General features: G+C 40.8%; 1 protein-coding gene across 2 annotated transcripts in view; it reads left to right on the forward strand.

Moving 5' to 3' along the window:
- LOC124113929 (ubiquitin carboxyl-terminal hydrolase 15-like) overlaps window positions 1-20,641 on the forward strand; it is a 49,873-nt gene extending 29,232 nt beyond the window's left edge. For both annotated transcript variants that reach the window (XM_048397081.1, XM_048397082.1), the window contains exons 13-22: window positions 800-894; window positions 1,267-1,338; window positions 1,794-1,916; window positions 9,470-9,648; window positions 10,741-11,012; window positions 11,638-11,756; window positions 12,323-12,472; window positions 13,371-13,474; window positions 15,282-15,370; window positions 15,996-20,641. In XM_048397081.1, coding sequence (XP_048253038.1) covers window positions 800-894; window positions 1,267-1,338; window positions 1,794-1,916; window positions 9,470-9,648; window positions 10,741-11,012; window positions 11,638-11,756; window positions 12,323-12,472; window positions 13,371-13,474; window positions 15,282-15,370; window positions 15,996-16,199 — 1,407 coding nt within the window. In that variant the 3' untranslated portion in view covers window positions 16,200-20,641. The remainder of the gene's footprint in view (window positions 1-799; window positions 895-1,266; window positions 1,339-1,793; window positions 1,917-9,469; window positions 9,649-10,740; window positions 11,013-11,637; window positions 11,757-12,322; window positions 12,473-13,370; window positions 13,475-15,281; window positions 15,371-15,995) is intronic.
- Window positions 20,642-22,895: the final 2,254 nt, after the last annotated feature.

The following is a 22,895-nucleotide window of genomic DNA, read 5'->3' on the forward strand; positions in this document are numbered from 1 at the left end:
CTCAAGTTAGACCGTTTCGTGAGTGTATGTTACTGTGTGTTCAAGGCTCTCAAGTTAGACCGTTTCGTGAGTGTATGTTACTGTGTGTTCAAGGCTCTCAAGTTAGACCATTTTGTGAGTATGTTACTGTGTGTTCAAGGCTCTCAAGTTAGACTGTTTCGTCAGTGTATGTTACTGTGTGTTCAAGGCTCTCAAGTTAGACCGTTTCGTCAGTGTATGTTACTGTGTGTTTAAGGCTCTCAAGTTAGACTGTTTCGTCAGTGTATGTTACTGTGTGTTCAAGGCTCTCAAGTTAGACTGTTTCGTCAGTGTATGTTACTGTGTGTTCAAGGCTCTCAAGTTAGACCGTTTCGTCAGTGTATGTCAGTGTGTGTTCAAGGCTCTCAAGTTAGACCGTTTCGTCAGTGTATGTCACTGTGTGTTCAAGGCTCTCAAGTTAGACCGTTTCGTCAGTGTATGTTACTGTGTGTTCAAGGCTCTCAAGTTAGACCGTTTCGTCAGTGTATGTTACTGTGTGTTCAAGGCTCTCAAGATAGACTGTTTCGTGAGTGTATGTTACTGTGTGATCAAGGCTCTCAAGTTAGACTGTTTTCGTGAGTGTATGTTACTGTGTGTTCAAGGCTCTCAAGTTAGACCGTTTCGTGAGTGTATGTTACTGTGTGTTCAAGGCTCTCAAGTTAGACCGTTTCGTCAGTGTATGTTACTGTGTGTTCAAGGCTCTCAAGTTAGACCGTTTCGTCAGTGTATGTTACTGTGTGTTCAAGGCTCTCAAGTTAACCTGTTTAATGTTGTGTTGCAGATGGTAGTCACAGACGTGTATAACCACAGATTTCACCGAGTCTTTGCCCTCGAGGAAGGCCTCAACCACATCCTAGATAGAGACGATATATTTGTGTAAGTTCTCTTCTGCGTGCTGGCATTATGGCACTCATCACGTTTGGATAAGGTGCAGGGTCCACTTGCACGAACAGATCTTAGCGCTAAGATGATCGTAACTCCCATTCTGTAACGTACGTTTATGATACTCGTCTCGCTAAGATCACTTTGTTGGTCCTGGCCATAATGTGTTTTGAAATATTGAATACATGTGATGTTGTCTTGATTTTTGTGTTCTCTGTTTGTAGGACAGGTGTGTGTATGAAGGGGAGATAACTTGCAATGTCTATGTGATTGCCTCCCTTGCAATGTCTATGCGATTGCCTCCCTTGCAATGTCTATGCGATTGCCTCCCTTAGACTTTGATTTTCATGTATGTGATGGTTTCAGATATGAGGTGCCAGTGAATACTGCTGAGGATCCCAACACACTCATCGTCCCCATCTATCTCCGGGAGAAACGGTAAGGAGCACTTAGTCTCACTGCAAATGGACAATAATTCCCACCTCTGGGATGATACAGAGAGAAAGTTACACCTGGTTTTAATGTTTTGAGTGTGACCTACTTTGAGGTTCACAACACAATTCCAGACAGAGTAATTCCTATACGTAAGAGCTGTATCTGGGTAAGGTGATTGTGACGGATGACTTGATTGTGTCATTATACCCTGACTACATGGGTCGGTGCTGTTACAGTGATAGAAACTAACTGTTTTAGTCCACTACCCTCATTATGATATATTGACGATTGTGTGTCATTGTTGATCAGTGGCCTGGGACCGTGCTCGTATATCAATCACTTGTTCATCTGGCAGAGACAATACTAAAAGTGTCACGATATAGCTGGAACATTAGACTTCGGCGCACAACAGCAACAAACAACAATACAAAGTGATTGAAAAGTTGTGTACATTCCAGGTCGTCGGGCAAGGACGCCTACGTGTCCAGTAACCAGCTGTTTGGTCAGCCCCTCCTCCTGCCAGTACCCAAGGGGACCTGTAGCTATGAAGAACTCTACAACCTGCTCCTGCAAAGAATGTCGTAAGTATCGCTTTACATAGTCAGTGTAAACAAAGATATTCACGACTGCTCATATCCCTTTGTTTCTGCAGAACATTTTCTCATATTGCTATTAGCATCATATCTCACTGGCCTAGATTTAAATATATTGTAACTTGTTCCTCACACAACAGTATGCAATATTCCTTATTTCTTCAATTATATGGGGGGCACGGGTGGCCCAGTCGTCTAAGGCTCCGCGATTCGCTGTGCAGAGTTGCGTCCCTTGGGCACGCCAGAAACTTATGATTGTGGGTTCGAATCCCGGTTCGCCCCGATTATGTTTCTAGGTTTGTCAGCACCATACCCGTGCTCGTGGGTTTCACCGAAGTGGTAAACGTCTGAGACCTGCATTACTTCGGGCTTTGCTCCCACATTAAGCTGACACGCCGTGATATATAGTCTGTCAGCCGGGCACCCATATTTGGCTAATCGGTACCATTCAAGGGGGCAAATTCTAACCTTGTTTTTTCAAAAGGGAAATATCCCTGCTTCATAAAAATGCATGATAGCAGTCTGTAACTGGTAGCTTTATATATAAAATATGTCCACGAGTACGTCCACCATTTTGTGACAAACTAAAATCTTGTCATTCCATGAAACGATGCTCTCTTTCAACAAACAATTCAAGGACAGTTTAACTTGTGAAAAGAAATATCTGTAATATCTTTTCATTGCATAATATTACACAATTGATTCATTCTTTGCACTCACAATGTTATTGGACATTGAAAAGTCCTCTTGTGGTTGATAACCTCTAACCACCCTAAAAGTCGACTTCATCAAATTCATCCTCAGATGAAACATCAGTTCCTGTGTCAACCTCATCCTCTTGATTTTCACACATTTTCAGTTTACACATGCTAGAGCACTTCATTCTGTTGACCATGCATGGACATGATGGCAGCTTGCATGATCGTGAGCATTTGCATGCAAGAAATTCAAGTACTGCTTCTGGTGCTGGTGCACCGTCCATCCAATCAATGACAAGCTTTTCTCCTCCCTCAGGTGCACACTCAATTCTCCAGCCAAAGCCATCAGGACTAGGCACCTCTGGTTTCTGCTGCAGGCTCCTCTTCCAAACTGCTGCTTGGTAGTTTGCCCTCTCTGCATGTTTGTGAAGAGCATCCTTACATGGTGGCATCTGGTGTGACTCAATTGCACCTTTCTTGCTGTAGAATAGGTGATAACGGAAGTCGTTAACTCTCATTGATGGCATTCGAGATCCATATAGCTGGCAGGTGTACGTTTCCAACTTAGAAAAGAGTGTTGATGACAGTGTCCATTCCTGACCAAGTTCTTTAAATACATCCTGTGCAGCTTTGTCATTCTCTAATGTTCTTAGTGCACGAATCTTCCCACGACCAGCAAAAGCACTGACAGAATCACAACCTGTGAAGGCATGAAGTCCAAGTATTCCTTTACACACATCCATACCAACAGCTCTTGCAACTTTTCCAACATCAATGAACCTTGTTCTGGTGATATTGCCACATTTCTGGTAAAGTGGAACATGTATGGAGTCACTGAAGGCAAGGCACAGAAGAAATACATCAGTGTCTTCTGAGGCAATAACAACTGCAGAAGTATGATTGTCAGCAGCATGGGCAGCGTGGAGTAGTAGTCTGGTATCAGCCTCCTCATGACTGGACTCCAGCTCTAGTACCTCTTGTGTGTCGTCTTTTGTGATTCTATAGCATTTTTCTTCATTTGTCACAAACAATTCCTTCTCTGCTAATAGTTCACGTGAGGTTGGATGTTTCCATTCAGTGACGAGGAACTCAATCAGTGAGGTCTTATTGTCAGTACTTGACAAGAAGTTTCTCCATTGGCGAACAACGTGTGCTGATGCTATGTTCTTGTACTGGACACCATTGTCTTGACAGCGATTCAGTCTCTCTGCCTCCTTGATACTGTGATGCTGATAAACATCAAATACTATGTCAATCCGTGAACTATGGGCTCCTTCTCTGAGGGCTGATGACAGAATCAAAGTTGCGACTTGACCAAACGTTTTCTGATCTCCCTTCATTTTTTGAACAAGGGCCATGCCATCAATTATTGTTGTAGATGGCTGTGGAATGTTTTCAGCTACAGATGCTCTCTTCTGCAAATCTCGTGCAAGTACTGCTTTGTTGGTTTTCCTTGGTTTACCATCAGGTGTTGAGAGCGACCATGGCAGTGGTCCAAGGGGATAGCAAAGAACAGTTTTCATCTGCAGCTCTTTTCTGGCCTGTGCAATCAGAATCATCTGTGCAAAAAGTTTTCTTTCTGCCACGAGGATGATATCTTTCCCACATGAGTTTACTTTGGTTTTCTTCTTTGACATGTTTGTGAAGGTTTGTAGCTTGTGTTGTGGCAATTTGTCATGAAATTTGATTGTTGGGGATTCATTGTCCAATCGTTCTTCTCTAAATCTTTTATAGGCATTCTCACCCACTTTCTCTGCCCTAAGGAGGTCATTGGCAATTTCTGTAGTAGCAGCTGTTGCAGTGGACAGGCTCACTATTTCCTGATGTCCATCAAAAGGATTAATCCAATTCTCAATGGTATCAACAACTGTTTTCACTGCTTGTTCATCTTTCAGCATTCTTGGTGACTGAAGTTCTGCATGATGCAGATCACATCTGTTTAGTCCCAACATGTCTCTGAACTGACGAAGGAATGCACTCCGGTATTCAGCAGTTAAGTAGAATCTTGTTACAGCCCCTGCTTTCAAACTGTATTTCCTGATTCCTCCTGGCACTTTGGTGTCCTTGTTCACGGTCTCTTCAGTGGCTTGGTCGACTGGAATTTTGCCAAAAGGATTATCTTGACTGAGTTGCACAGAGAACCTCCCATGCTGAAATTGTTCATATACATCAGGATGTTGTGTTGGTAGAATTGTCATATTCGCATAGTAGACAGGCAAATATCTTGCATAGTTCACTTTGTCATAGGCAAAACACCAGGGAATCATAGCACGCACTGCTGCCAAGTGAAGTTCCCAGTTTCCTTCACGTGACGCCCTTATCAGTCCCAGCAGTATTTTCTGTACCATGTCAATGTAAGACATCCAGTAAGAAGAGAGCGGTCCATTGTCATTCCTCAGAAAATCCAGGTAAGATTGGAAGGTTTTGACTGTAGCTATGAAGGAAGTGTTTTCCAAGACTTCATCAAACTGTTTCTGGCAGATATTGTCTTGAAGTTCAGTTATCAGTTCCTGTGTTTCTTCAAGGTTACATACTTCTCCAGCTTGAGTTTCTCTGAGCCAGGGTACAAAACCTTTCCAAGCAATCCTCATCATTGCTTCAAGCACATACTTGTGAACACGAACTGCTCGGTTGTACTGTCGTCCTTCCATTACAGCCCCAAGAGAACCTTCTGCAACAATACCCGACTCTATGCAAAGATCTCTCAAGCCTGCATCCTGAAAGCGTTTCCCTAAAATGCTCAGTACATTGCAAATGGTGTGAAATGTGCCAAGTCGAAGGATGATACCAGGATAATGGTCCTTGCGCTTCCAGATAACTTCAGCAACTTTTGCAAACATTGCTTGGTCAAAGACTATTACCACCTTTTTCAGATGTAAGTTCCCCATGATATTCTTCGCCTGGTTTAAGATTTCAAAGCATGTTGCTAGGCTTGTTGCAGGAGCGTTGATTGTTGGAAGGTAGCCTATGTTGTCTTTGCAGACATCAAGATCTTGGCGGACTGAAATGTTAAACCCTGTCCAGCTACCAATGGTTTGCTGTGGTGAATCTGTTTGCCGAGTGAGGAACCATAAGACATCTTTTCTCAATGCCTGATGCAATGTGTCATCTCTGTTACTGTCAGTAGTGGTCAGCTGCCCAGGTCCACATCTTTCGCCGGTATTATATACTGGCAGTGCAAACTCTCCATCAGGAATGCTTCTCTGTTTCTTTTTTTCTACTATTGGTAGCTGAGGTTTCTCTTCATGTGGTCCGTGCATTCTTGGCTGAACGATAATGCCATTAACCCTATGACTTGTGCCTTCCCCTGTCAATGTCTCTTCTAGGATGTCAATATTATCCCACGCCATGGTTGTGAATACATGGGGCTGAGCAGTACTTGGAAGCACAACATCACCATCTACAGAAGATGCCATTTTCTGTAGGCAGAGTGCAGTCTCGTTTTCCTCAAGCTGTGAGTAAGATACCCCATGGCCGAGTCTATTTAGTGCTTGAATCAGTTCAGCATTTCCAGTGAGATTCTTGACAACAGCTGGCAAAAGGATGTGTTTTGGTGGTTTCTGCTTGCCACAGCTCACAGCATAGAGGAGGTCCTGTCCAAATGAGTTGACAAGCCAGGTTACCCTCTCTGACGGTTGCTTTGGTGAAATGTCACCAGTTAGTAGCCCAAAAAGAAATTGTTTCAGTGACAAAGGCAGTTTTATTGCAGCTATGTTAAGTGATTCTGGTAAGTGCGGCCATTCCAAAACATCATCTTGCTCCTTGATCCTTGAGCGCAGCAATATGGCAGCAGAGGTTATAACCCCCTTGTCTTCTGATGACTGACTCTGCTTGGAATGAATATCATCTGTAAGTTTTATATTCTCCTTGGCAAGTTCATAGATACTCAGGTTGTCTGGTATAACAAGAAGTTTGCCTTTATCATCTGGAAATATGTGAATTGCTTGACAGAACTCAGCTTCAAGTTTTCTCCGAATGTGCTTCTTTGTAGATTCCCTGATGTTACTTATTCCAGCCATCTTCATGTGATCCACCAGGACTGTTGTGAGGTCTACCATTTTAACAGTCTTTGGGTTTGAAAACAGGGTGTTTCTGATATAGCTAAACAGATGAAAATATGCATCAGCTTCTGCTTCCTGGTACTGGATGTCATGTTCATCAACTTCTGGAATAGAACAGGGAGTGCAGTCAGGTGCCCTTGTGTACTTTTTATAACATGAGCGATGGTAGTGAGCCTCTGCTGCAACAATATCACGTGCTACAAAACTTAGTACTGCTACATCTTGTTTTTTTATGGCCATGTCCCGTACTCTCCTATCTGCACGGAGATCAACACACTGTATAAGGAGTTCTCGACTTTTCTGGCCCTTCTTATACTTAACCTTCCGGCAAAATAAGCATTGCTTTTCATAAACCCTTGATGAAGTTGGTGATTGCCTGTTCGATCTCCGGTTTTCAACACAAGCATGGCTACCTTCTTCTGTTTTGCTTGACTGTAGTGACTGTAATTCCCGTTTTATTGTAAATCTACAACGACATTTCCGATGGTAGAAAATGTTTGGTATCTCAGATGTACTCTTTGCAAACTCCAGAAGTGGTTTGTGATTTCGTATTTGTGCTGCTTTCAGCAGAGCTTCCCACGATTCAAAGCTATTAGGTTGAACCAAGTGGCTTTCCATATCTTCACCTTCATAGTGAATGATGCAGGATGTACTACTCCTGGGCTTTTTGTATGGCGGTTCATCGGTGACAATGTCTTCCATATTGCAGTCACTACAGCTATCAGCACTTGTCCCATCTTCATATTTGTCCATTAGAAGTAGTAGTAATACAAATGGCAACTTGGTGTTTAATTCATGGTTGAAGAATGAATTTGTAATCTGTAAGATAATGAAACAAAACATTACAAAATATGTTTAATGTATACTGTATAATTGTGAATAGATCATGAATGACTAATAATTTTAAATAAATTTAACATGTAAGGATACTAGTATGTGAACTGAAACAATCTTCATTATTTGCAGTTGGTTTTTTTAGATTTTCTGTTTCTTAATTCAAAAGTAGGCATCATTCATTTTTAGGTATGAGAATAATTTTAATTTTCTCATTTTGGGAATTTTATCATATCATAAAAGAAATAATCAATTACATTCAAATTAACATGTGTTTTAATATTTTACATCTAAGGATACTTGCATGTGAATTGAAACAACCTTCATTAATTGCAGTTGTTATCTGTAGATTTTCTATTTATCAATTTCTAAATTCAAAAGTAGGCATCTTTCATTTTTAGGTCTGTGAATGAGAAAATTTAATTTTCTCATTTTGGGAATTTTATCATCATATCATATACAAATATAATCAATTACATTCAAATTAACATGTGTTTTAACATTTTATTGGAAAATGTAATAATTATGCAGAAAAAAAATAATTTTCCAACAATAGTTCAAATAAAGGTTAAAATAAGATAGTAATGATAATTAGTTGTAAGTAAGTGCCATGTACCATTACATCATTATTACATCATCATTACATCATCATTACCAAATTCAGAGATGCTATTGATGCCATTAACTTTTTTATTGAATTGTTTCATAACATTAGTTAAGAGTCAACACTTCTACAGTGTACCCTACAACTTTGATGAAATAAAAATTACAATTTAATGACATGTTGTCTGACAGTCATTGATAAAAAAAACGTTTGGCACCACTTGGTGCCATTTACTTATATACTGTGTCTGCAAAGCAGTTTTTGGCTCCCTTTTTTTATTGGTAAGATGTATAGTAGTATATGCAACAGCCAAAACAGCAACTTACCCCTGATAGGTTGAAATATGATCACTTATGTTCATTAATTACTGTTGCTATGGTCAAATCACCAAGACAGGAAGTAAACAAAGAAGTGAATTAAGTACTACTCACCGGACAACATATTGTACTGGCCATTCTTCTGTGCCAACTTTGGAGACCTTCACAAGAACTTAAAAAAACATGCAAAGCTACTCGATTTCAAATGCTATCATATTTATTCTACATATAGATAGCATTACCTTCAATTTTAAACCGGTCACAATTTGCCCCCTGTTTGGTACCGAAATTTTGCCGGGCTGATAGACTAATAACTGGAATACTGATAAAAGCGGCGTTAAACCCAACTCACTCACTCACTCACTTCGATTATATGATAGTGTAGAACATGCTTCTGTACACTCATTGCTTTTCCTTCATCGTCCAAAGTGAACAGACGTGTTTGTTTCCACTCCCTATTTGCAATTGGATCTGTTTTATCATTTTAGTTTGAACTGAATATCTTACTATTGTTATGAGGTTACTATGTTATTAGCTCACCGGGTCCGAAGGAACAAGGTGAGCTTATGTCACACCGTGGCATCCGTCCGTCGTCCGTACATCAACAATTTTTTTAAACGACTTCTTCTGAACCACAAATTGGAAATTAACAAAATTTGACAGGAAGCATCCGTAGGTGGTGGGGATTAAAATTGTACAAATGGAGGGGCTGACCCCCCAAGGGGCTGAGGGGCGGGGCCAAATAGGGGTAATTTGGCAATATTGCTTTAAACAAATTCTTCTCTTGAGATAAGAGATAGACATCAACCATATTTGGTTGGAAGTATTCTCAGGTGATGGGAATTCACACACACACGCACGCACTCACACACAGAGAACCACAGTCATCGTTGTCATTATTGACTTATGCCAGTAATGCTTTAAGACAAGGTGTAACACTGTGTACATTTATCTAACTAAATTTGAATATCTTTCATATTCAGTAGGTAAGATTAGTCTTTGTTCATTTGTTCTCCGTCATCTCTAGACGATACGTGAAGTCTCCGAAGCCGAGCGAGCAGTGGTGGGTGAAGCTGAAGAAGAGAGAGGAGCAGGAGGATGAGAAGGACGACAAAGGGGACATGGCAGGGGAAGTGGGAGACAACGCATCCAACAATGCTGACGAGAAGGAGCCTTTGGAGAATGATGAGCACGTAGTTAATGGGGGTATGTGCTTTAGACTTGGAATGAACGGCCACTCTTGGTACCATAACACTAGGGCAGTAACGATTCACCGATACCTACGATATCATCGATACTAAGGTACAGACAATACTTGATTCGTCAGTTTGTAAGATCATGAGAAGCTATAAATAGAACAGAAACTGATTAAATTACCTCCGGTAAAGGCAGAAGTAGCATAGCGCAACTTGTAAGAATGACAGATTACGAGGACGTCACGATAGAGGACGTGCCTGCTTTTGAACTATTACATTTAATAACCATCCATTTAAAACTTTCTTCTTCTTTTTTCAATGACAAGTTTTTGTTTCGTTGACCAGGTTTGGTTTTGTTGACAAGTTTTTGTTTTAGAGATGATAATTAGCAAAAGAATGAATCCCAGATGTTTTAGAGTTAAATTTCAGTGAGTTCATCACTTCTTACTATTTGTTGGTGTACCGTGAAGGCAGTGGTATCGCCAGTCTGTATCGTGATATGTATTGTATCGCAAGATACCAAGTGATACTCACCTCTAATGAACACCCTTGGTGGCACAGGTCAATCTGTAGATCCCTCCATTTATTCAAACATTATAGATTTTGTATCCTGTTTTGAGTGAACTTTCCAGGGTTCGACATGGACATTACAATTTGTTAGTGCTGACCTGAACTCATAGGTGATAAATGTTGATGACCTGCATCACGTCGTACTTTCCTCCCACACTTATTGCCATGTGATAGGACTGAAATATGATTTAAGGGGATCTTATTCCCCACACTCATGCTTCATCTGGCACAGTGAAGAAGATGCAGGATAGAATAGGTCTTCAGCAACCCATGATTGACTTAAATGGCGACTATGCTTGTCATAAGAGGCGAATGTCATCGATCCCAATTACGTGGATTGATGCTCATGATATTAATCACTGGATTGTCTGGTCCGGACTTGATTATTTACAGACCGTCGTCATATAGCTGGAATATTGCTGAGTGCGGCGTTAAATAACAAACAAACAAACAAACAAAGCAGGTGAGACAGCAGCAGTATACATAATGGCTAATGGCAGGAAGAGTTATTCCCCCTTTGTGTCCTTCACAGAGGTGAGCAGTATGGACACCAATGTGTCTGATGATGAGTTGGAGACGGATCGGGCTGCGGAGAAGATGGGAGAAGATGAGGAAGTGGAGGAGGAGGAAGAAGGACCCAAGCGGCTGTTCACCTTCTCCCAAGTCAACTCGTATGGCAGCAGCGAGCTGGATGGCAAACTGCTGGACGACGGTCGGCCGCTCAAACTAACGTCCAAAACATACATTGCTTTGGACTGGGATCCTCTGGCGAAAGAAAAGTTTTATATTGAGAAAGATGCTGAGGTACATGACTGCCCTCATTTACAAGGGCAATGAGTTATTTGATATTGCATGAAATTGTTATTATGTGAAACTTCTAGTCTTGATGTTTTGACTTTTGAAACTGATGTTCAGTGATATTATGAGTAAAGTATGTTATGTCTTTGGATAATATTCAGATTTATAAACTTATCTTATCTGACACTATACATTTCTTCCTTCTTCTTTCGATCCTTATGTGGAAACAAGCTTGAACAAAGTTTCCAGCTTCTACCATGGTCACCACCCTAACAACAACTATTGTTTGGGTGGTGACCATGGTTATGCTGGGATGTGTTTGGGTGAATTGTTTTTTAGAACCTTGAAACTTTGTTCCTGCACGTTTCCCCATAAGGATCGAAAGAAGAATGAAGAAATGCATAATGTGAGATAAGTTTAAATATACAATTTATTGTAGAATTTATCATTCTTATTTGTCAACAATAACATATTAATATACTTTACGTGTTATTAAGCAAATTTTAAAGAAGTGTTGCTGTCACCAGCAGTGAGATGGAAATAAAGTGGAAACGAGGGCATTCGGTTTGTTCTCCGTGTACAGCTCAAGGACGAAGTATACATATTTTGATCAAAATACTTGTCATTTCAGGATTTTGAGCAGCATGACACTATCCGGTACCGGAATGTGCCCAAGAGACAGGCAATCCAGCTCAATGACTGCCTCAAGATCTTCACAGACGCCGAGAAACTCAGCGAACATGACCCATGGTTTGTACACTTCCAAATTGCTAAATAATACCACCACAGTTTATACATCTTTGACCCGTGAAGATCCGGGGTAGAATAGGTCTTTAGCAACCCATGCTTGCCCTAAAAGATGACTATGCTTGTGGTAAGAGGCAACTTACGGGATTGGGTGGTCAGGCTCGCCGACTTGTTTGATGCATGTCATCATATCCCAATTGTGTGGATCGATGCTCATGATGTCAATCACTGAATTGTCTGGTCCAGACGCGATTATTTACAGACCACTGTCGTATAGCTGGAATATTGCTGAGTGTGGCCTTAACAACAAACATACATATATAGTTATCTTTGGGTCATTGTTTACCTTGATATGACAGACTGCCAGTCATTGTGTTGTTCACAAAACATCAACCTACCACATGCTTATAGTGAGTCGAGTAGCCTCATCACGCTGAAGACCTGGTTCGACTCCTGATATGGGTACAATGTATGTAGCCCATTTCTGGTGCTGGAATATTGCTAAAAGAAGCGTAAAACCAAAGTCACTCGCTTATAGTGAATCAATTACCATGATCGGTGCTCTGCAGGTACTGCCCGTCATGTAAGCGCCACCAACAAGCCACAAAGAAGTTTGACCTGTGGTCACTGCCAAATGTGCTCATCATACATCTGAAGAGGTTCTCCTACAACAGATACTGGAGGGACAAGATTGATGCTCTGGTCGAGTTCCCCACAGAGTGAGTACTCCACAGCCTTCATAGGTCCTAAGTAAGGATAAGAATTTATGGATGAACAACTTCTTTATTACAATTAAGAACGATGTTTCGGTGTAGGTTCTTACACCGTTATCAAGCAGGTGTTAGAACCTACACCGAAACGTCGCTCTTAATTGTAATAAAGAAGTTGTTCATCCATAAATTCTTATCCTTACTTAGTACCCCAACTTCTAAATGCCTATCAAAGAAGTTACTTCATAGGTCCGACAACACTGTCTTAAGATAGTAAGGATAGATATTTTCTTTTGTCGGTTTTTGAGATGTTTAAAGCATGATTTGCCAGACTGCAATACATACGGTTTCATGCTGACACAAGATAATAAGTCTGCATAAATAGCAACAACATTTGTAGGGCACTTATTTAACTTTTTTTTAAATTTGAAAACTTTTTTTTAAAAATATTAAATTTTACTGGTGTCTCTTTGGGTAGAATCAAACAGAGAATAGCACAGTCAGTACAGAACACATCCACAATCCAAAACTTGCCTTGCTTCATCGTTTCAGTGGAACTTTGTGTCAACATGTTCCCTATCAACAGGAATAGGTCTTCAGCAACCCATGCTTGCCGTAAAAGGCGACTGTGCTTGTCATAAGAGGCAACTAACGGGATTGGGTGGTCAGGTTCGCTGACTTGGTTCATGCATGTCATCGATCCCAAATGCGACGATCGATGCTCATGGTGTCAATCACTGGATTGTCTGGTCCAGACTCGATTATTTACTGACCGCCGTCATATAGCTGGATTATTGCTGAGTGCGGCGTTAAACAACAAACAAACAAACACTATCAACAGCTAGGCTTTCTGAACCAACAAGAATGAGGCAACTCTGATGGTAACAGCTTGTGAACTGTGTTGCAGAGGTCTGGATTTGAGGAAGTACATCATCAACGCTGACCATGGCCGTGCCGTGTACGACCTCATCGCTGTCTCAAACCACTACGGAGGACTAGGGGGTGGACACTGTGAGTATATGGGGAAAAGTTCTCCCATGTCGGGATTTAAACAGATACATTTGACCTGACTCAATGTCAAATGAGCTTATGTCATGTGCTTCTTATCTGACAGGGGCACGGGTGGCCCAGTCGTCTAAAGCGCCGCGATTCGCTGTGCAGAGTTGTGTCCCTTGGGCACGCCAGAAACCTATGATTGTGGGTTTGAATCCCGGTTCGCCCCAATTATGTTTCTAGGTTTGTCAGCACCATACCCGTGCTCGTGGGTTTCACCGAAGTGGTAAACGTCTGAGACCTGCATCACTTCATGCTTTCCTCCCACATTAAGCTGACACGCTGCGATATAACTGGAATACTGTTAAACCCAACTCACTCACTCACTCTTATCTGACATTTGCCTGCGTCCATAAACAAACTATGGACACTTTTGATGAGTGGCTATCTTTGTTTTTTTACTGTTGGCTGCATAACCAGTTTATCTACAGTACCATGGGACTATTTTTACCAGCTTTAGTCACTTGACCAATCAGCTATCAGTAAATCAGTATCTCTAGGTGATATTGCTTTGTCACACATATCTAGGCCAAGGTACAAGTATATGTGACCAACTATGAGAAAAGGGACGTTATGGGTGAAAAGTCACTTTTTAACTTTTCATAATTTTTAAGACTACAACATCTGTGGAACAAAACAATACAATTCTCAAACTTCGATTCATATTTATCACAGAGATACATGACATCACACATACCGTATTCGACATAATAAGCACCCTGCTCTAATTAGCTCACACGGCGATATTTGCTAATATATTTGCTAGTGAACAATCCCAATTAACACCCCTTCCAATTGATCAATGTACACAAGGCTTATTTATTCATGTATCATACGCACCCGTGTGTTATATGCACCCTTAATTATGGGCAGTTAAATTCTGGAAAATATAATCGAATGTAAACATTTCAGTCTGCCAGCATAAACCACGTAATTTACGATCTTTGAAATCTGTTTTTTAATAATATTCTAATAAGAGCCCCCTATTTCTAATTTTGAGAGCGCCCTAGGCGTTATTACGGTATCAGCGATAAAAAATTAAAAAATTAGTCCACTAGTACATATAATGATAACATATAGCAAAGCCCTTAAAAAGAGCAAATTTCTACTAGTCCTCATGATTCCTTAGCTATTGGGCAGTTTGACAAGGACTATAGGACCAGTGCCAGTTTCTACCACTGCATATTGATCTTCACTGAAGTAAGCTGACGTCAAACGTCTTAATGATGTCATAGCACAATTGTATCCTAGCACCCATAAGGTCTCTTCTCCTGGTGGGTCTCATATATGTATTGAAGTGTTGTTTTCTCATAGCTGCTTGTGACCTGTGAAGATCCGGGGTAGAATAGGTCTTCAGCAACCCATGCTTGCCGTAAAAGGCAACTATGCTTGACGTAAGAGGCGACTAACGGGATCGGGTGGTCAGGCTAGCTGACTTGGTTGAAGCATGTCATCGATCCCAATTGCGTGGATTGATGCTCATGATATCAATCACTGGATTGTCTGGTCCAGACTCGATTATTATACAGATCGCCGTCATATAGCTGGAATATTGCTGAGTGTGACGTTAAACAACAAACAAACAAACATAGCTGCTAGTTCATCTGCTGAGTCAGTGTCGTGGATAAGACGGCTGATTTGCCTCATTGTTTGCAACATGTATCAGTACTGACTATCTTACCTGTGGCAGTCAATGTAACCAGTGCATGGTTTGAAGTGAGCTCCTGTTCACAAATGAGTCATTACCCCTTCTTCTTGACCTCAGACACGGCGTTTGCGAAGAACAAAGAGGAGAACGAGTGGCATTACTTCGACGACTCCAGCGTCAGTCAGTCCAGTGAAGAGGCTGTTGTGGTATGCACATTTTGTACTCTGCAGGCTTTGTACTCTCCAGTGAGATGGAAAATGGTTTTTTTTATTTCTATTATTCCACGACACAACATATTGAATACGTATTTATGTATTTGGAAATAGTTTAGATATCTCTATCCCTATGAACGTTGAGTGGTATATTTTTCTAGTCGATGCCGGATGGCAGTCGGTATAGTCATCTTATACCCATATTAACCTGATGCGTCGAGCATGTGGTGGATGTGTTGGTGCCTGATTGATAATAGCCTTGCAAGTCATTCAGTCATTTAGTCATTCAGTCATTCAGTCATTCAGGGACACTTTAAGATCCAGCTTTGAATAGGTCTTCAGCAACCCCTGCTTGTCGTAAGAGTCGACTAACGAATCCGGTGGTCAGGCTTGCTGACTTGGTTGATGCATGTCATCATATGCGTAGATCGATGCTCATGATGTCAATCACTGGATTGTCTGATCCAGACTCGATTATTTACAGACTGCCTTCATATAGTTGGAATATTGCTGAGTGCAGTGTTAAACAACAAACAAACAAACAAACAAACAGTCATTCAGGTCGGGGACAAAATACTTTATCAGTCCAATCTTTCAACATTTTCTGTATTTCTTCCAGACAAAAGCTGCGTATGTGTTGGTGTATCAGAAGCGAGAACAAAAAATGCCCCCGCCGCCTGTGCCTGCAAAAACCAAATCGGCCACTGTGACAACGGCTACAGCAAGCTCTGCCGCCGAGGCAGAGACATCGTGTTGCACCAACGGACTCGAATCCCCAGACAATGCTCATTGCAATGACATCGAGATGGATACGTCAACATGATACCCTCCTAGCATAGATGATTGTAACTAATTGAACATGCCTCTCTGGTACAACCTACTCTCACCACAGCTTCCTCCCAGTGTAGAGGAGGCCAAACTACAGGGCAAGAACTAAACACAAACACTAGAGGAAGGTACCGCGATGGTAACGCTGCTTCAGAAACCCTACATTTCTTTAAAACAAGATAGAATAGACCTGCTGACAAGCTTCGACAAGGATATATGGTAGAGTGATAGATGGAGCATCTCTCTGAGTGGTGCGCTGTTCCAGGAGAGGGCGTTGGCCCTTTGCTGGAACCACATCCCAAGGAACTATTCACGAAGTTGCATCTGAATGATCTGGATTTCTTATGAAGATTTCGTGTTCAACAGATATTTCCTTTGCCTCTGTGTGAGATATTTTAGCAGGCTAAGAATCTGGGATGTGGAAGTGCTGTCATTCTGTGTCAAATACCGCACTTCTTTCATGTTATTGTCTCTGTGTAGGGCATCCAGTTGTTTAATGATAGCTGCATGATGGCATAACTGTGTGTTATAGACAAGGATTGTTACAAGTTTGAACAGAGGACGAAAATTGGAGTCTCTTTATTCTGTGAAGTAAATCTCAAACCAAACCTATTCAAACCAGACGCTTTCAAATAAGCTCTTCTTTTGTGTTTTGGACCGCCCTTATTGAGAAGCAGTCTTTAAGAAGTGTTGTGTGTTTGAACTGCAACTCCTTGTCATTCTTTCTGTACTGGCGTCACGAAGTGCATGCTTCCACGATGATTGTGGCGACGGGTTGTCGTTCATGTGGAACGATACCCCAAGGTCAAGGTCAACTGATGATTGACACATGTACATAGCAGGTGTGTGAGAGTGACAGTGTCTACAAATTACACGTGATATCGACAATGGTGCGCAGGGCGACGGGAGGGTTCTCCCGATGGCCGTTGTGCTGCTGTGCCGTATTTAAGCAGTAGTTCTGTATATACCTGTATAGTTGTCTCCCTGGTAAATATCCTGTGTGAATGTCGAGAGTGGCAATTATTTATTGTTTATTTGAACAACATAAATATGTTTTTATACAGTGGAGTTTTCTTATAACAGTGACCGTATGCGTCTTGTCGTGTCGAATATATTTGTTGATTTCTTGCACTAGCACTCTGATGATCGGAATGAATTAGAGTGCTAGCGATAACTTATTTTCTTATTTGTACCTTCAAGATCCCCTTCTGAGTAATATTATAGAAGACAACCATCCCTATTTATCGATACTATTCATTCAAATTGGTGGAAATAGATTAAGCTTTTCTTAACGTGTCTTACTCCTGTCATACTGTTAGTCAACAAAGAAGCTTTGTTTCTTTTGTAAGCGTAACATTTAAGTAACAAGCAAAATCTGTTAAAAGGTTCAATATTTCTTTTAATAAATTTAAATAATTTAGTTCCAATAAATATTTAAAAACATGAAATATTTCTCCCAATATTTGTGATGATTTTAACTCACAACTATTTATCACACATTGTCTGGGGCAATATGATTGTCTGTTCATTTCGCTGTCTTGTATATTCACGTCACCATGACGACACAGATTACCTTCATAATATTTTGTTATAATATAAACCTAATTATGTATGTGTGTGTCCCAAGTCTGTATGACAACACTGCCTATGCCACAGTTCTGTCACACAGGGAACACCAAAGTCGGTCTACTAAACCACTATTCCACTAAAATTGAAGACACTCGGTTCACAATTTTATACTGATATTGTTTTCCATTTTGGGGATTGAACAGAAAAGGGAAAGTTTGGTTCGGGTCACTTTTAAAGTGTTAAAATGTTTTGAAAGGTATGTCTTAATCATGTTAATAGATGTTTTTGACGATCTCAGTATAAAAATAATTGATGTATTCAGAGAAATTGATATTTTTGAGGAAATTGCCAAGGTTTCTGTTGAGAGTCTAGTACTGGTATTCACTTGTTTAGTCCTTGTTCTTGTGATGGTCAGGGAAGCAACATTATTGCATAGTCCAGTGATGCTTAGCTTATCTAGCGGCTGAATCTTATTTCTAGATAAGTCAAAGACATGGGTGCCATTGTACAAAACAACCATAGCTCTACACCTGTCGTAAGTCAATGTTAAGGTGTGGTAGTTACGATCACCTTAGTGCTAAGATCGCTTTGAACAACAGCACTCTGACATTTAGTTGCTGATGATGGTCTCTGACATCTAATCAATGAAGTAGATTACCTTTCAGAAAGAAGATTTCTGCTGTACTACAGCGGCCATATAAAGCTTACAGAATATACTAGTATATGCATGTTCTGTGAACATGCGAGTATACAAACCTTCAGCTATTTAACACTTTGAATGTATATTCTGTAGTCCAGTCATGTTTGGACTTTCATTGTAAAGAGATGACACTCTCTGGCTTGCATAAAAATATTTGCTGGTGCTATTGATAAAGATATTCAGTGATAGACACCTACATTTCCATGAATATTTTAAATACAAGATAACATTAACCTGGGATTAAAAGTTGTAGTTTGAAACAATGTTTAAAATTACATCTACATTTAATAAATTTTAAATATCTGGTATAGTTTTGCGTGGTAATAAGATTTGTTCATGTTGACGTCGGTGAATAAGCTTTCCTTGACTTTTTCACAAAAACACTTGACAAATTAACCTGCAGATGCAACCAAATCTTTCCCGTGTGTCATTTGTAGATATTCCTTTTATAATCATATTTGATATTTTAGCTGACATTGCTTGGCTTTTAAAGTATAAATAACCAGGTACTCTTTGACTGCAGTTACTCAACGCTCAAATGTACATGCTTTAAGAATTTGTTACTGACTGCAGTGATGGGTGGACTGATAGAAGCTTTTACAACTGTAAAAAGGTGCAGATCTCAAAGAAAGATAGGAATAAAATTACAAATGGGAATGATAATTATCTTGCACATCCTCAAATTCCAGAAATTAACCAGGTATTTGTTGGTCAGCTGGATATGGGAGTTTGTGGGAGTTGCTCTTTCACTCTGAAGTGTTTCACAAGTGCTGTGTGATTCGAAATCCTCTACTATTGCGTTTGGAGCGTGTTTGTAATGGTAGTTGTCAGGCTTTGCATGCCAATAGGGCATCCCTCTACCTTTCCGTCTTGTTTTCGTCAAGACAGCTTATTCGATTGTAGGGTTGAAGTATGAAGACGAAAAACATTTTTATCAGATACTTTCCGCCATTTTGGTAACCATCTTAATAGGTCATTAATTTTCAGAGCCCATTTGTAGCCACCTCATTAAAATTACATGGAATTAGGTCTTGCTCCCCACTGGCTTCTAATAAATTATTTCCAAAATAAATATGTTACCACAGTAAGACTACTAATATACAGGAATAGTGAAACAGGTTTCCCCGCGCCATATGAAACTTGTATTTTCAAGTCAATTTAATGTTGTTGGGGGCGGTCAGGTAGCCTAGTGGTTAAAGCGTTCGCTCGTCACGCTGAAGACCCGGGTTCAATTCCCGACATGGGTACAATGTGTGAAGCCCATTTCTGGTGTCCCCCGCCGTGATATTGCTGGAATATTGCTAAAAGCGGCGTAAAACCATACTCACTCACTCACTCACTATTGCTCAGGATCGAGGTCTAATCCAATTAAACCTTCCACATTCATGCAGGAAAATTGTTCTGCTAAGTTTTTGCTTAATCCCCTATTTTTTCCTATATTTGATCGTTTGCGGCTACATTCACAGCATCAAACATGGCGGATAGGTATCTGGTAAAGTGCATGTGTACTCTATTCAAGGATCTTCCACTGTTGCTCTAACTGAAGAGCGTTCATTTCATTCGTAAAACTTTTTAAAAGTGAGATGTCATCTACAACAGAGGAACACATTACCATTAAAAAACTGCTTTTGTCAAGAGAACCTGCCAGTGCCGTGGTGACATCGTTTGAGGGCCTCGTATGGTCCTCTACAAGGGCCTCGTATGGTCCTCTACAAGGGCCTCGTATGGTCCTCTACAAGGGCCTCGTATGTCCTCTACAAGGGCCTCGTATGGTCCTCTACAAGGGCCTCGTATGTCCTCTACAAGGGCCTCGTATGTCCTCTACAAGGGTCTCGTATGGTCGTCTACAAGGGCCTCGTATGTCCTCTACAAGGGCCTCGTATGTCCTCTACAAGGGTCTCGTATGTCCTCTACAAGGGTCTCGTATGTCCTCTACAAGGGCCTGCTTGGTACATCATAAAGCATCATCCCACCAATGGTGTATCGACTTGTTCCCCGATTGTATTTTTGTAAGGGATAGATGAATACACCAAATTGTTTTTAAAACCAGTGTGTGTATTGTGGAATTGTTGATAGCCTTGGACTGTTTCTCTGGCAACTTTCACATGCAAATGTCACCTTATTATCTCCATGTATGATTTCTAGAAATAATAAATCTGTTCTATGTATTTTAATTTCTTATTGTGTTGTCAGGTTGATGGTGGTTGAGAAAACCAAAAATATTCACCAACAATATGATTAAAATTCGGTATTCTCAAACAAGGGACTAGATATGTGCTCTCCGTCACCTAAATACACACTATTGGAGGTATGACAAAGTGACCAGTCACATGTTGCCAGTACCGCTAAAAAAGCTCAAGTGGATTGGCTTTCAAATATCTTTTCAGTTATTCTTCTGTTTTATATATTCAATAACTCTTTCATAATGAAAATAGCGTCCGCCCGGAGAGCGGAAGGTCCGGGGTTCGATCCCCGACCGCGTCATACCAAAAGACGTTAAAAGATGGTACTTGTTGTTACCCTGTCCGGCGCTCGGCATTAAGGCGCTAAAACAAGGACTGGTCGGCTCGGAGTCAGTATACTGAGTCTGAGTGGGGTATTCATGTGAAACTGCGGCATGGTATCTCAGTGAGCTAGCACTATAAATCTGCATCAGTCCGGACTAGTACAAGCAGCCACACAAACACACACACGTACTTGCACGTCGCTATATAAGTGCAATAATCTTGGACGCGACGTTAAACCCCATTTCACCTCACCTCACATAATGAAAATGCAGGTCCTATAGATACTCCTCATTGAAGCACCTTGCCTGAAAACACAATGGTCTGTAATGTATCACTTCTCATTGGAGGTTTTCAGCAACATATAGGTCCAGGGTTCCAGGTTTGACTTGGTCCAGACTCCGTTAGCTTCAGGCCGCCATCCTGTACGTGGAATATTCAACACTGTTTCTGAGAAAACTTGTCCCTATTGGCAGTTCTGTGCACCATGTCCAAAAGATAAAGCAAGGGGCATAACTCTTTGTCCCTTAATGATGTATGATTCGTTTGTTTGTTGTTTAACGCCACACTCAGCAATATTCCAGCTATCTGACGTCGAAATAATCATGTTTGGACCAGACAATCCAGTGATTGACATAACAATGATCAATCCATGCAATCAGGATACAATGACATGCATCAACCAAGTCAGCGAGTCTGACCACCCGATCCTGACACTGATAAGTTGTCTATTCCAAACCATATCTTCACAGGTGTAATGTATGAAATGTGTCCTCCTATCCATTGCGGTTTTAAAAATCAGGTCCAGTGTGGAGGTACGTACGGAGCACCAGTTGTAAGGAAAGGGCAATAGCCTCTGTAAAATAGTCATTCCAAAACTGGTTTTCAAGGCTGAAAAACTGATGGATCCCAAACCTATCTCTCCACCACACATCATGACTGGGAACATCAAAGGACTCACCAATAGCAAACTCATTAAAATCAGACGTTAGATCTCGCTGCCGCTAAACAAAGATCTGAAGACATTCCATTAGGGGTCACATCAGAAGACCTTTGATCCAACCAATCAGTGTCGCTTACCAGATCATGAAAGTGAGAGTCGGAATGTGATTTCTAATCATGCAACCTCGAAAACTTTAACATGGGGTATTCCGAATGATAGTTACGGGTTTAACGACTGAATCCATACAATCTAGACCATATATTTGCCATTCCAGAAAGTTCTTTTATTCAGGTTTCAAAATTTTAATCGAGAATTTGTCAAAATATGTTTTGAAGCGTAGTCGCCAATTTGAAATTAGTGCAGTAAAGCACCAGAAAGCTGCCTTCTGATTGGCTAATGTCGACTTCTTGTCCGTCCTTCCATTGGTCGGTCAAAATTCGCGCAAGGTCAGTCTGACGTGACCCGTAATGGGATTTATCATATAATGGGTAGGTTTCTCGGCAGGATAAAGCCAACGGATAAAAACGATATCCGTTGGGGTCATATGCGGATAGAGATGCAAATATCAAAGGTCAAGTAGGACTACTTTCACTGTTTATAAACAAACATGGCGTCGCCCTCGTCATTCGGCGATCGAGTCAGAATTAACCATCGGGAATCTGGATAAACTACAGGGATAATTGCTATAATTATCAAAAGAACAGTCTAATATACTGAGAATCAGTGTCTAACTGTGACGTAGCTAAGGCATTTTATAAGTTTTGGCAACTTTGGAGATATAAATTTTGAAACAATTTTGCGAGGGCACGAGGCCTAGGCTAGCCAAGCGGGATCAGTAGCCATACCTGTCCCTGTAGACGTCTGAAGCTTAAAACCTTCTCCACATATTAAAATAGTTGGATTGGGCTGAAATATGTTTGAATTGTTACCTTGTTTCGTTTTGTCGCTGTGTGTACATCTGACTACACTTCTTAA

Source organism: Haliotis rufescens, unplaced genomic scaffold (assembly GCF_023055435.1).
Source record: "Haliotis rufescens isolate VD_foot unplaced genomic scaffold, xgHalRufe1.0.p SCAF_16, whole genome shotgun sequence".
Classification (NCBI taxonomy): Eukaryota; Metazoa; Mollusca; class Gastropoda; order Lepetellida; family Haliotidae; genus Haliotis; species Haliotis rufescens.